Source organism: Littorina saxatilis, linkage group LG1 (genome assembly GCF_037325665.1).
Source record: "Littorina saxatilis isolate snail1 linkage group LG1, US_GU_Lsax_2.0, whole genome shotgun sequence".
Lineage (NCBI taxonomy): Eukaryota > Metazoa > Mollusca > Gastropoda > Littorinimorpha > Littorinidae > Littorina > Littorina saxatilis.
In genome coordinates this window covers 88467767-88481571 of record NC_090245.1, presented here as the reverse complement: position 1 = coordinate 88481571, position 13805 = coordinate 88467767, and the positions used below count along the sequence as shown (strand labels likewise).

The 13805-nt window shown below is 40.3% G+C and overlaps 2 protein-coding genes across 5 annotated transcripts in view; both read left to right on the top strand.

The window, feature by feature from the left end:
• The first annotated feature begins 165 nt into the window (after window positions 1-165).
• Window positions 166-8791, top strand: LOC138983178 (uncharacterized). Of its 2 annotated transcripts, XR_011461044.1 has the most exons (5): window positions 166-291; window positions 2932-3191; window positions 3853-3999; window positions 4474-5389; window positions 5588-8791. XR_011461044.1 is itself a non-coding variant. In XM_070356592.1 (4 exons), exons 2-4 carry the CDS (start codon window positions 2981-2983, stop codon window positions 4710-4712), a joined length of 597 nt encoding a protein of 198 aa, XP_070212693.1. In that variant the 5' UTR covers window positions 166-291; window positions 2932-2980; the 3' UTR covers window positions 4713-6614. The 2 variants fall into 2 exon arrangements, 1 of the variants encoding a protein (XP_070212693.1); XM_070356592.1 differs by having other exon boundaries at window positions 4474-6614.
• A 782-nt stretch (window positions 8792-9573) lies between these two features.
• Window positions 9574-13805, top strand: part of LOC138983153 (myotubularin-related protein 10-B-like) — a 35361-nt gene continuing 31129 nt past the window's right edge. For 2 of the 3 annotated variants that reach the window (XM_070356575.1, XM_070356571.1), the window contains exon 1: window positions 9574-9713. In XM_070356575.1, the coding sequence (XP_070212676.1) occupies window positions 9648-9713 (66 nt within the window). In that variant the 5' untranslated portion in view covers window positions 9574-9647. Of the gene's footprint in view, window positions 9714-11545; window positions 11609-13805 lie in introns of all 3 variants that reach the window. The other variant, XM_070356565.1, reaches the window with a different exon arrangement.

The window sequence follows — 13805 nt, the reverse complement described above, 5'->3', positions numbered from 1 at the left end:
AAATATATCAAAAACCCGATTTGAAAGATATAGCCTTTTTGTCATTATATCTGCTTTAGAATTTTTTTTTTTAATGTTTTCCTTTTCCATACAAAGCAGTGCTATCCTGTTTACAAATTCTTCCTATTCATGTCGCCTTACTCTCTAAAGCCAGGAAACGTACGGCATTGGCACAGAGACAGCGAGGTTGTAGCAGATATACAGCTATATGGAAATAAGGAACGTGTCAGAATAAATCTGCGGGTAATGAATCTGGATGGAACTTTAAACTGAACACGGAGGAGCTTAGCTGTGAGTACATCTACGTCCATTTTTGATGTGTTTATATTTTATTTGTTTATTTTGGTCATGTCTTTATTTATTTCTAACTGAGTTATTTAGTTATTTAGTTATTTAGTAATTTAGTTATCAAGTTTATTGTTTTATGTCTTTTTCTTTATGTTTATTTAGTTATACACGGCTCACCACAGACGCCCTACAAAGAGAGTCCCGGGACCCTCAATTAAAATGCTTAGGGGGTATGAGGACCCCCTCAGCGGAACTTCAGAGGGTCCCAAGACCAGGAGGACTTTTGGAAGTTTTGCGAGACCTTCACAAAAACCTTTTTTGTTGTCATATCAGTTGGATTTACACCGTCAATTCGCATCGGTACAGATGTGGCAGAATATTCAGTTTCTTGTCTCTGAAATGCAGCTTAGTTTACGTTCTTGTCCATTCTGTATGGAAACTAAATTTTAGTAAACGATTACAGTTTAAAAAGCAGTCCCCACGGTACGCATAATAACACAAATGTAATGCGTCCGGGGACCCGCTCTTTTCAGGTTTAGTAGTACGCTTTTTGGGGTTTCTAGAGCGTATAGGAGGCGGGGACTTAGAGTTTGGGGAGCCCTGGTTATAAATGTTTTGTTCTTTACACCCCCGGTATAGGGGTGTGTATAGGTTTCACTCGATGTGTTTGTTTGTGTGTTTGTTTGTGTGTTTGTGTGTTTGTTTGTGTGTTTGTTTTCGCAAGTGGATCTCAAGAATGAACGGACCGATCGTCACCAAACTTGGTGAACAGGTTCTATACATTCCTGAGACGGTCCTTACAAAAATTGGGACCAGTCAAACACACGGTTAGGGAGTTATTGGTGGATTAAAATTATACAAGGACTTATAGAGGCACACCCCCGTTGGTCAAAGGGAAATAACCATTCTCACTGCCACCAACTGAGAAGGTTATTTCCCTTTGACGGGGGTGTTTTTCCTATCGGAGGAATTTCTTGTTTTTCATTATTCTCATTTTCGTAAAGAAAGAATATGTGGAAAATGCAAAAACTGTGTTGTAACGTTTTGTTTGTCAATAACAACGATCCAACAACTTACCTTTCTTGTTTGTTTTTTTCTATTCAAAAACTGTATGTTTTAGATTAACAAAAAGGGAACTCCAAAACTGAGTGCTTCTCTAACCACGGTCATTGATCAACTCAGCAACGGGTCTGCCAAAAGTGGTCTTCCTCATAATGCTGGCTACTATACGCATCTGAACGTGGATGGCTAAGTCACCAATAACTCAATGTCACAGAAGAATATTATAAAACCAACTTTCCATTTTTTTCCAGGAAAACTAGAAACCAGTTCTACACTCTAATGTGTTGCACAGGAAGTGGTTTGTCTTCCCTGTTAAGCTAGCTCCCGTGTGTCTTCAGAATCTCAGTCATACTGCTGGCAGTGCCACTCGCCAAAGGATGGTAAACGACAAAATAATCGCATACTTTCCCTTTGTTTCAGGTCCAAGCATAATAGCTCTTACACAATGAGCGGTACAGCAAGTATTTGGGCCACATAGACCTTTTTGGTGATGCTGCCTGCTGTGTGTTTTCATAATATCTGGCTGAGCCATTCATCACTAGAAGGCATAGGACAGCATTTTCTCACAACATTTCTCTCACAACAATCTCTCGCAGAATTCTCTCTTATTTTTGCAGAAAATCACGTTAATTCCTTCACAATGTGTTGCACAGCAAGCAATTGACATATAAGGGCTTTGCTGGTAATGCTTTCTGATGTGTGATTTCTAATTGCTGTTTGAGTCACACAACACTAGATCGCGCATAGCAATACAACCACAGCATGCTTTCTTTTTCTTTTGCAGGTAAAAGAAAGCTACCCCATACACACAGGACTTCCATGTGTCTTCACATTGCTAGCATGGTGGGCAACCCAACACTAAATGATGTACAGCAGGATAATAAATGCATTATTTATCTTGCATGTACAGGTGAAAGAAAGCCAATCCAAACACAAAGTGTAACAATGCTGGTGATGCTGGCTTCCATGTGTCTTCACATTGCTGGCTGGGCAACCCAACACGGAATGGTGTACTACAGGATAATGAATACATTTTGGGTTTTTTTTACGTAAAAGAAAGCTAATCCATTCACAATGTGCGGCATAACGAGCGGTTGGTTCAAGGTCGCCATGTGGTGATGCTGGCTGCCATGTTTCTTGACATTGCTGGCTGGGCCACATAACGCTGAATGATGAACGGCAATCTGAAGAATGCACTATTTCTCTTTCTTTCACAGGTGAAAGAAAGCTTATCTACACACAATGTGCGGCACAGCGAGCGGTTGAGCCATGGTGGTGATGCTGGCTGCCGTGTGCCTTCACATTGCTGGTTAGGTCACCCAACACAGACATTATTTGTGTCAGGATAGTCAGTGCTTTATTATTATTATTTGTTTTTGTTTTTGTACAGGTCAAAAAAGTGAAAGAGCGAAAGAGAGCTGCACTATACACAATGTGCGGCACAGCAAGTGGTTGGGGAAAGGTGGCCCTACTGGTGATGCTGGCTTCCATGTGTCGCAGCACAACTGGTTAGGTCACCCTAGGCCTGAACAAAAAGATGTGCGACAGGAAAATGATTGCATTATTTCTTTTTGTGTACAGATAACATTAACAGAGAGCGAAAGACCGAAATACAGCTGCTCTATACACAATGTGCGGAACAGCAAGTGGTTGGGCCAAGGTGGCTCTGCTGGTGATGCTGGCTGCCATGTGTCTTCACATTGCTGGCTGGGTCACCCAGAGTTGGATGGTTTACGAGGGTGAGGGCTCTGTGATTCTCGTCACCGTCGGCTTGTGGCGACAAGAAGCCTGCTTCCAAGGCGTCTGTTCAGAGTTTGAGACAGACACTTTGTATGTTACAGGTGAGACGCCATTGTGCATCAAATGTGAAGTTCAAGGCGTTTTTTGACGATGTAGAGCTCGGGCTTTATTTTCTTGTTCCCGTGGGTGTAGTGACTTGTGATTTTGCGTTTGTTTCTTTGCGCGCTTGTGTCTGTGTGCGTGTGTGTGTGTGTGTGTGTGTGTGTGTGTGTATGTGCGTGCGTGCGTGCGTGCGTGCGTCAGTGCGTGCGTGTGTGTGCGTGCGTGCGTGTTTGTGTGTGGGTAGGTATGGGTATGAGTTTATCTCTGTGTGTGTGTGGGGGGGTGAGTGTGTGTGTGTGTGTGTGTGTGTGTGTGTGTGTGTGTGTGTGTGTGTGTGTGTGTGTGTGTGTGTGTGTGTGTGTGTGTGTGTGTGTTTGTGTGAGAATTTGCGTGTGCCGTTAGTGTGTGCATGAATGAGTGTGTGCGTACGTGTAAACGTGCGTGCGTGTATGTACTTACATACTTACTTACTTATTCACGTGCGCACGAACTCGCATACTCACTCACTTACTTACTTACTTACTTACTTACTTACTTACTTACTTACTTACTTACTTACTTACTTACTTACTTACTTACTTACTTACACACTTCAGTCCAAAGCCATCTTCAGTTTATTAGCATTTCATAACCTTGTCTCTTTATGTATATCACGTGCAGTGGTGTTCAACGTGGTGCGAATCCTGGAGACGATCGTGCTGTGCGTGGCGATCATCATCACAGTGCTGCTGGCAGTCTACGTCTTCATCCCAGCCGTCAGGCTCCGTGCTGTGGCCATCGCGCTCGTATTCCTCTGCGTCGTCACGGGTAAGCATTATGGGCAGAATATACCTGCGCAGTTTCAGCGGCACAGACGACGCACGGCCTACTATTCATGCCGCGATAGGGATTATGACGAGTACTTGGCCTCTTTTTCCTTTCATGCAACGTGTAGCGGGCTGGGATAAGCTGCAGTGCGTCGTCGGTCCTGCTGAAGTTACATATGTGAGCGGAGCCCCTTAGAAACACCGCTGGCAGATATGTTTTACACGATTCAGACCTCCAGCTCGACGTACAGGAATGATTGAATACTTTAAAGTTAATCCTGGTTTTCTCTTTTTTTTTAAAGTGGACAAAAAAACTGAAACTTTCCCGTTGTTGTTGTTGTTGTTGTTGTTGTTATTGTTGTTGTTGTTGTTGTCTTTTTTTTTTAATGAAAACTGAATGATATGCCAGGTAGTACATAGCGTACTTCTTTGCAAAAAAAACCTCAGAAATTCCCTGTTGTCATCTGTCCTCCAGGCCTAGCTTCCATGATTGGATTCATCATCTTCATGATCGACGTCGTTCCGCCGTTCGTCGTGGCCTGGTCAATGGGGCTGACGGTCATCGCTTTTCTCCTCATCTGGATGACCGGCGTCCTGCTCCTGCCGGACATTTTACGCCGATCCAGGGAAGAAACGTTCGAAAGCAGGACTGATTTGGTACAGCCCTACACGCCCCCACCTCATCCACGATTCTCGTACAAGAAAGGTCGCTAATAAGGACAAGACAGGGATGACAAGGAGGGGGTGGTAATAAGGACAGGACAGGGAGCCAAAAAGGACACGGAGGGGGCGGTAATAAGGACAAGGAAAGGTCGGTAATAAGGCCAAGAAAGGAGGATAACTTGGGGAGGTACTATGGACAATAACAGGTCACTATTAAAGGCGAGGATAGGGCAATTCACAAAAACAAAAACGGGTGTGATCATGGCCAAGACAAGGCGGTAACGACGACAAGTAAGGGGCGGTAATAAAAACAAGGAAGGGCGGTATCAAAGTCGAGAAAAAATGATAACAAGGATAAGGACGGTGAGGTAATAAGGACAGTAAAAGGGCACTATTAAAGGCGAGGATAGGGAAATTCACAAGGACAAAATAGGGTTTCAAAAGAACAAGACAAGGCGGTAGCGAGGACAAGTAAGGGGCAGTAATAAAAACAAGGAAGGGCGGTATCAAAGTCGAGAAAAAATGATAACAAGGATAAGGACGGTGAGGTAATAAGGACAGTAAAAGGGCACTATTAAAGGCGAGGATAGGGAAATTCACAAGGACAAAATAGGGTTTCAAAAGAACAAGACAAGGCGGTAGCGAGGACAAGTAAGGGGCGGTAATAAAAACAAGGAAGGGCGGTATCAAAGACGAGAAAAAGTGATAACAAGGACAAGGACGGTGAGGTAATAAGGACAGTAAAAGGACACTATTAAAGGCGAGGATAGGGCATTTGACAAGGACAAAATAGGGCGAGGACAAGACAAGGCGGTAACGAGGACAAGGATTGGGCTTTAATAAAGACAAGGAAGAGCGGTAACAAGGACAAGGAAGTGACGGTAGTAAGGACAAGAAAAAGTGATAACAAGGACAAGGATGGGGAGGTAATTAAGGACAGTAAAAGGACACTATTAAAGGCGAGTATAGGGCAATTCACAAGGACAAAAAAAGGCGTGAACAAGCACAAGACAAGGCGGTAACGACGACAAGATGGGACTTTCATAAAGACAAGGAAAGGGCGGTAGTCAGGACCAAAAAAAAGTGATAACAAGGACAAGGATGGGGAGAATAGGCCAATTCACAAGGACAAAAGAGGGCGTGAACGAGCACAAGACAAGGCGGTAACGACGACAAGGAAAGGGCGGTAACTGATCACTGAGGAAAAGAAAATAATGGTGTTAACAAGGACAGTAAAATGGCAGTAATTAGGATGAAGATAATTATGGCAATTAACAAGGACAAGGATATGGAAGTAGTGAATTAGGATGCGGATAAGGCAATTAACGAAGACAAGGATTAAATTGCGGTAATAAGGACAAGAAAGGACGGCAACAAAGACAGTAAAAGGGCAGTGGTTGGGGTAAGGATACGGCAATAAACAAGGACAAGGAAAAGTAGGAAAAAGGACAAAGACAGAACAGTAATAAGGGTGAGGATATGGAAAATATGAGGGCAAGGAATGGTGTTAACAAGGACAATCAAGGGTGTTAAAGATTGACAAGAACGGGGTAGTAATCACGGCAACGGAGGGGGATAACAAAGACCAACAAGGGCAGTGACAAAGACACATACGATTAGTAGACAACTCTGCTCAACGCAGCTAGGGGTAACAGGGCAGTGGCACGCAAGGATGATGCATTGAATGTTACAGTTACTCGTACTACAAGAGACATTTTAGATGTAAATATATCTGTACGCGGACGTACACTTATCTTTTTGGAATGGCATGGGTCTACGGGCTGATTGCATTCTTGATCTTGTTCCTATACGTACGCATATATAACCCTTTATTCGGAAAGTAACCTCTATCCTCTTTGTGTGTGTGTGTGTGTGTGTGTGTGTGTGTGTGTGTGTGTGTGTGTGTGTGTGTGTGTGTGTGTGTGTGTGTGTGTGTGTGTGTGTGTGATGTGTGTGTGTGTGTGTCACGTGTGTGTGTGTGTGTGTGTGTGTGTGTGTGTGTGTGTGCGTGCGTGCGTGCGTGCGTGTGTGCTTGTATGTTTCCTTCTCTTACAATAGGTTGTTCTGTTGGTTTTGCTTGTTTATGTTTGTTTTCGATTTCATGTCAAAGAGCCAGGTGTTTTACCTGTACACATTTGACTATTCCGCCAAATCTATGCCAACTTGTGTAAATATGATTGATTTCAAACACGAAGCACATTTTATTTCCGGTAATATTTGGAACATAGAGGTAGCTATAGTGCTAGTTTTACCGGTGACTTGCTCATGTGTAGTCCTTTATTCCTTCGAGTCTCAGTTCAGACGGGTATAAGCAACAATGTGTAAAACTCTGGATAATATGTTGAATTACACTTAGCACAGTTCTACACGTATACAGTTTTTCTTAAGTGGAAGATTCTCCATGAACGCAAACAGCCTCTTAACTGAAATGCTTCCAGCTGGGGGGAAAAAAACCATTGTCTGTTAATTGAACAGTATTTCTTGAGTAAACGATTCAGCTCTCCATATACGGTCTGGTCATGCATGCTTCTAAATGGGATAAGGCCATCCCTCCACTTGGACATATACCAAAACTCAACAGATTGACTGCTTTCTGTGCAAAGTGGGAGTTTATTTATGAATTATTTTCTTGGTGGCCTTTTAGAAACTAGTTACCACCCCCCAAATAAAATTAAAAAACTCTTCACAGAAAGCTGACAGGATATTTATTTTTGCTATGTGTTAAAGTGGAAGAATGTAAACTCCTCTACTGATCTGAAATATCGAACCGCACTGTTTTTACGCAAAGAACTGTGCTTTTATGAGCATTCCTAATGCATTTTCTTGTTACCTATAAACAATAAATACAATATTTTTTTCTGAAACTTATGAGCATCTTGTTTCAATGTTTAAACATATTTGATCTGTTAGGTTTCAAACATGTATAAAAAATATTTAAAAAAATACAAAAAATTAATGAACAAAAAATAAATAAAAGCTGCTTGCCAAGAAAAAAATAATGCTGCTAGACTTTTGTGCAAAAATGTCCACCAATGGGGAATATCCTAAATTAGTCTACTTAGATCACATATTGTTGCGTTGTATTACATGTATAACTGAAAATCGTGTTACTTCATTAGATAATTACTTTGCTACGTATAGCGAATTACAGACTGCGAAGATTGTTGGACTGATTCCATTCTTAGATGTGTGTGTGTGTGTGTGTGTGTGTGTGTGTGTGTGTGTGTGTGTGTGTGTGTGTGTGTGTGTGTGTGTGTGTGTGTGCGTGAGTGTGTGTGTGCGCGCGCACGTGTGTGTGTGTGTGTGTGTGTGTGTGTGTGTGTGTGTGTGTGTGTGTGTGTGTGTGTGTGTGTGCACCGTGTAAATTAACATATTAAACGCATCTATAGGGCCACACATCTATAGCTGGCCCTAATTAAACCTTTTACATAGAAGACTTTAATTTGCCTTTCTTGCAGTTTCTCCACAAGGTTTTGTTGTCTGTTGCATTGATTCGAATCGTTATTGTGCTTTCGTCAGTTTTCAAGTGTTGATACAAAACTGTAGATTAGATCGATGCATGATTAAATTTGGTCTCTCGATGGACGAGAACTGGAAGTGAAAAAACAAACCTTGTCAATAAAGACGCATCTTATCATGCTCTGAGTTAGTGGTTGTGCGTTTGTGTGTGCGTGCCATATATGTGCGTGCGGGCGTGTGCTTCACTTTTTCTTCTTCTATTTCTGTATTCTGCGGACCTTTTCTTTTCTTTTCTTTTCTTTTTCTCTTTTCTTTCTTTCTATCTGTCTCTTTCTTTCTTTCCTTTCTTTCTTTCGGCTTTCTTTCCTTCAAAACCTGTGTTATTACGAGTAATGAGTCAAGAAATATCTTAATTGCGTCTGTGAAATTCACGATTGTACATTGTCGGATTTGTGTACACTTATTTTAATATGTTTGAGAATTAAAATGCCTGCTTTCTCTTGTATTGCAAAAATATATGTGCATCTTGTGCTGTGCTACTTTTTTCCTGATTGAATTTTGGATTTACTGCAAAGAGCATAATTGTAAAGTTATGATGTTGCGCTATATAAATGCTCATTTATTATTATTATTATTATTATTATTATTATTATGTTTTGTTGTCATTTTTGACAAATAAATGTGGAAGAAAAAGTGTGATACAATTGTTTGGTTTCGTGTATTTCTGAGTTGCTATGCTGGGGTTTGGGGGTGGGTGGGAGGTGTGTGCACATGTGTGTGTCTGTGTGTGTGTGTGAGAGTGTAGTGTGTGTGTGCGCGTGCGTACGATGCGTGTGTGTGTGTGCGCAGTGCGTGCCGCGGCGGAACCGCAGGGGTTACAAGCTGTCACACACTGTTTGCTGAATGTTCTCTAAACTCCTAAATAAATCTGAAAACTAGACGTAAAAAAAGACATAACAGTTGATAAATTATGTCTAAACTGTCCGAGTATAAATAGAACTGCACATGACTGACTACCGACCGTGAATTGTGGGTTCTTATTGTTGGAACTTGTTTCCACGCAGCTTTAACTGTGTAACTCACATTGCTAAGTGACTCTGTTACACTAAAATCATGGTACACATTAACCCCAAAAGCCATTTTAGCGATGTCATTTAGTATTTATTGTATAACATTTCAAGTACTTTATTTATTTGTGCAAGAAAATGTCTGTACTAATCAAATTGCAGCATTAGGGACTAGTTCAATGAACTGAAATGTTTCTCCTTTTATCTTTAAAAAAAAGGTTTCGGCTTATTTCTTTAAAATATCATTTTCTTCTCTACAATAGAAGTTACAGTTTTAGGTTTGTGTCATCTCCCAAGCTGTGACTGTGCGCCATCGCGGATCCATGAGTTGGAAGGGACGTCACTCTTGCACTACAGAAAGATTGATATCCCTTTGGCATTGCAAACCCTTGTTGCGGAAGACGTACGGAGGTAATAATATTTGATGGGCTGAACATGTGATCGCGTGTTTCTCTCCACCATGGCCAAAAGATTTATGTCCTACCTCAACAACTATGAGGTAGAGATGAAGGAGAAAGGAAAAGCGGTAAGTGTTGTTCCCATTTCGTCTGTATCTTCAGGTGTTTCATCGCTCAAAAGGCTGACCTAAAAAAAAAAAACGCAGTCTAGCGAGTTTCCGAAAACTTGTGTACAATAACGATCCGGTTTAGACACAGTTGCGTAGGTAGAGACGAGGTTTGTCGTCTGCTTAATTTGCCAATAATATAGCGATTGGAAGGAAGTTCTTTTGCATGCGTTTTAGTGAAACGACAAGGTGGTAGGGCTATCTACCTCTTATCGTATTTTTCGCCTTCGCCTAAAAGTAATATCCATACTTCTTGCCCCTCCCCCTGCCCTTCTAAAGTTTCACAGCTCAAATTTGATGAATGAATGCGAATTTCTTGCTCACGACTTCTCGTGTATATCCTAGGTCAGTATTTCCAGTTGTGTTAAGATAATGCAGTTAGTGTCTCGCCTGTGCATTTTAAAAGAAACTTGCTCAGACCTGAAATTATTGATGAGGGTCCAGGAAGCGTGGATGTAAATTATAATGGATCATGATATTGCTGTCAGAGTTCACTCATCAGTAGTCATGGCTCTTTGTCATGGTTCCCTTGTATATGAAAGAGCAGATTATATGAGGCTTCTTTTGGGTACTATTCAGCTGAAGTTTATGAAACAAGAGAGAGAGAGAGAGAAAGAGAGAGAGAGATTAATAATTGTTGTTTTGTGGTGTTCTGTTTATTGTGTATTATGACTCTTTTTATGAGCTTGTGTTGTCCACTGTTATCATTGCATGTGGTTTTTTCTCTCCAGATGGTGTGTGATTCGGTAGTAATATACCCCACACTGTTTACTTCCACTTCCTCAAGTAATTGTTTAGAAAGGTAGCAAGATTATAATACTTTGATAGTCATCAGGTCGCTGTCCTCAGAAAATGTATATTGCTGTTGTAGACGTTTGCCTCAGAAATTGTGTTTTGATATTGAGTCTCAGAAGCTTTAGAGATGCATTTGAGTTTATTTCTGGTCTCAGGGCTTGGAAACATCAATACACGCATGCAGAAAAAAGAAAAAAAAATGGGTAGCGTCGTACTGTACGTATGGCAGCTCGCTTTCCCCAGTGAGAAAGCAGCCCGAATTTCCATGAGGGTAACCTCACAGGACTATATGAAATCTTATCCTTATCCTCATTATATGTGTTACATGTCTAAAGAGCAAACATTAGTCGGGCAATGTAAAAGTTCTGCTTTGTAGTACGTACATCTCCTCAAGGGCATCATGCGTGATGACGTACGTACCACACTGGCGTGTTGAATTATTTGCCTTGTGTTTGCTTATGAGGCTATAATTGGAGCTGATGGAATTTTGAAGTATGATTTAGCAACTGTTACAACATTAATTCAGTCAAAAATTACTATTCTCAGTGGTGGTGGTGATCTGAATGAGCAAACATTCAAGTCAAAAGTTACTCGCAGCATTTATATATATTTGTAAAAAGTCTGGTGCAGGCTGCGGTGGGAGCTGAGGCGTCTTTCAGCTTGAGCTATCTATACTAATAGTTAATAATGTGTTTTGCTGTGCTCAAATGATGTTTGCAGTTGAACAGTTTTGTTATCAATGTTTAAGCTGACTGTTCTCGTTACTGCTTTTAAGTCATGCTTTCAAATTCAGTTCATTCAAATGCACAGATATATCTTGTCAATGAAAACCTAGCTGTTGTGCATGTATATATATAGATAGTTTAATAGACAGCCTTGTTTTTTGTTTGCAGTTTTGGTTGCCATACTTATGTCATTGTTGCTGGGCACAGTCTGTAATCCTTAGAATGTAGTGACTTTATTGTTTGTCAATGAATGTGCTATCATATGGCTTGCAGACTTTTAAGTCGTACATCAGTGATATAATCGGCGATGAAGAAGAAGAGAGAAATGAGGAGGACGTAAGTAAAGCCGGGCTTCCAGAGTAGTGTGCATACCTGTTTTGACAAGGCCAGGCATGAACAATCCCATTTCTTCTCAAGTTCTGGTGTCTTTTGGAATGCTTCTTTTTGTTTGTGTTTGCAGTTCTGTTCTATTTATGATGTCATGCACTGTTTCAAAGAGGCGAACCTTGATTCCACACATTGACATTTTTTTCCCGGTAAATTATCTGGACAATTTGCGCATTACTTCAGGGGGGAAAAAAATCTCCATCACCACCTCTCCCCCCTCACCCACCCAGAATGTGCCTTCTACGTTGAATTTTTTAAACAGATAAATAATCAGATATTGCATGTTCCCACTGCAGTGACCCCTTTAATTATTACATGAAGATCAATTTCTGTCTTTTGTTTCAACAAACATTTTGTCAAATTTGATCTGCTATGCATGCAAGCACTCTTAGCTAGTATTCTTCTGGCTTTGCACTTAAAAGAGTGATGTCGTCAGGTTCACCTGTGTTTTTGAGTCCAGACGTAGTCTTGTAGTAGTCACATACTGTATAACATATTTTGTATCAGTTTGTTTTGTTGCATATCCTTTTTTTCTTTTCCATTTTGTCAAGTTTTGACTTAATGTTTTAACATAGACCAGGAATTGAGACGAGATAGGCAGTGAATGTGTAGAGATATTTTGAGAAAACTTAACTGGACCAATCTCCATGAAACTTTACATTCAAAATCTTCCAGATGATACCCCCAGATGGGTTTTTTCTCATTTTTTCGATGAATGTCTTTGATGGTGTCGTATCCGGCTTTTTTAATGAAAGTTGAAACGGCATCACGTCCTCATTTTTCTATCCAATTGATTGAAACTTTCATCAAGCAATCTTTGGCTCAGTCCGGACTATGAGATTGCATTGACAGCTTGGAGGCTTTAGAAATACATGTAATAACAGGTAATTAGTTTGCTCATTAAATTTTTGATTTAAGAATCCAATTTTCGCCAACAGAGTTAAAAATGATTGCATCAATGCATTCCTTATCTTCTCCTGGATAAAAAAACCTATATAAATATATATGTCGTGTTTGCTCAGAAAATATGCCCAAAATTTTAAAAAATCGGTGTAAGTATATATTTAAGCTAACTACATTCACATTCTCCGCTGAGACAAGCGCAATACTTTATTGGGTTTGGGCTAGCCAAGCCTTACCACGTGTAGTTTTGGTGATGACCAGTTTTCAGTGTTTTAGTTTCAGGTGAAAAGATTGACTAAATGTTTTTATATATATCGCTTCACGCGACTTGTTATTCTTTTCTCTTTCCTGAAAAGCCACAGTAGCACCTTTTTTTGTGAAATGACGGAGAGAAAAAAAAGCAGGTCTCTGCCTTCAGGCTTTCTGTACAGTGGTACCCGTAATGTGAGGCCCCTCTGATTACAGTTCACCTTCCACGTGAAGGACACCTGTTGACTTTGATTGATTCAGTCTGACTAGAATATATATATATATATATCTGTATTGAAAGGACATCTGACATGTCGGAACATTAATTTAATTGGCTGGTCCCATGGGTGTCATTAAAATTATCGCAGGTACCACTGTATTATATTTATAACATTATAACGTGTACTCCAATGTTGAAACTGTGTCCAGTAGTTGCTAATGAATGGCTAACATCAGAGAATGCAAGACATAACTAATTAGTTCTCCTGGTCAATATATATCAATAATAGTAATACCCTTGTATGCTCAGGAGCCTGCTTCGTAGACTGGTGATAACTGATAAATTGATTTATATAATTGACATTTTGAAAATCATGAATGTATACTAATTTCTTTACCTTAGTTAAGCAGATAAATTTATCTCAATCGTATCTGCTCACAGTGACCGTTTTATTCGAGTGATTAATTCGCACTCATTTTAGAGTTTCAAACAGAGATGAACAAAAAAAGAGAGGGATTGGTTTTGAAATTGAATGTGGCGTCTTCGTTTCCGAACGTGCAAAAATCAAAGCTTGTATCCATAACATTAATTGCTTTTCAATTCTTATGCACAGCTGATGGAAAGTTGATATTGTCTGTTTTTGGCTGTTACTGATTATTATTCATTAACATTGTTCTTGCAAGCTAGTACACATACAATTAATCTAAAATTGTGATGTTTGCAATATCATCTTTAATTTGGCGGGTGGGGAGGTGAGGTTTTAGTGCTTTGTAA

Coding starts and splice junctions, on each gene's coding strand:
- LOC138983178 (XM_070356592.1), top strand. CDS start 2,981: ATGTGCGGAACAGCAAGTGGTTGGGCCAAGGTGGCTCTGCTGGTGATG. Junction 3,192..3,852: donor AGACACTTTGTATGTTACAG/GTGAGACGCCAT, acceptor TATCACGTGCAG/TGGTGTTCAACGTGGTGCGA. Junction 4,000..4,473: donor ATTCCTCTGCGTCGTCACGG/GTAAGCATTATG, acceptor TCTGTCCTCCAG/GCCTAGCTTCCATGATTGGA.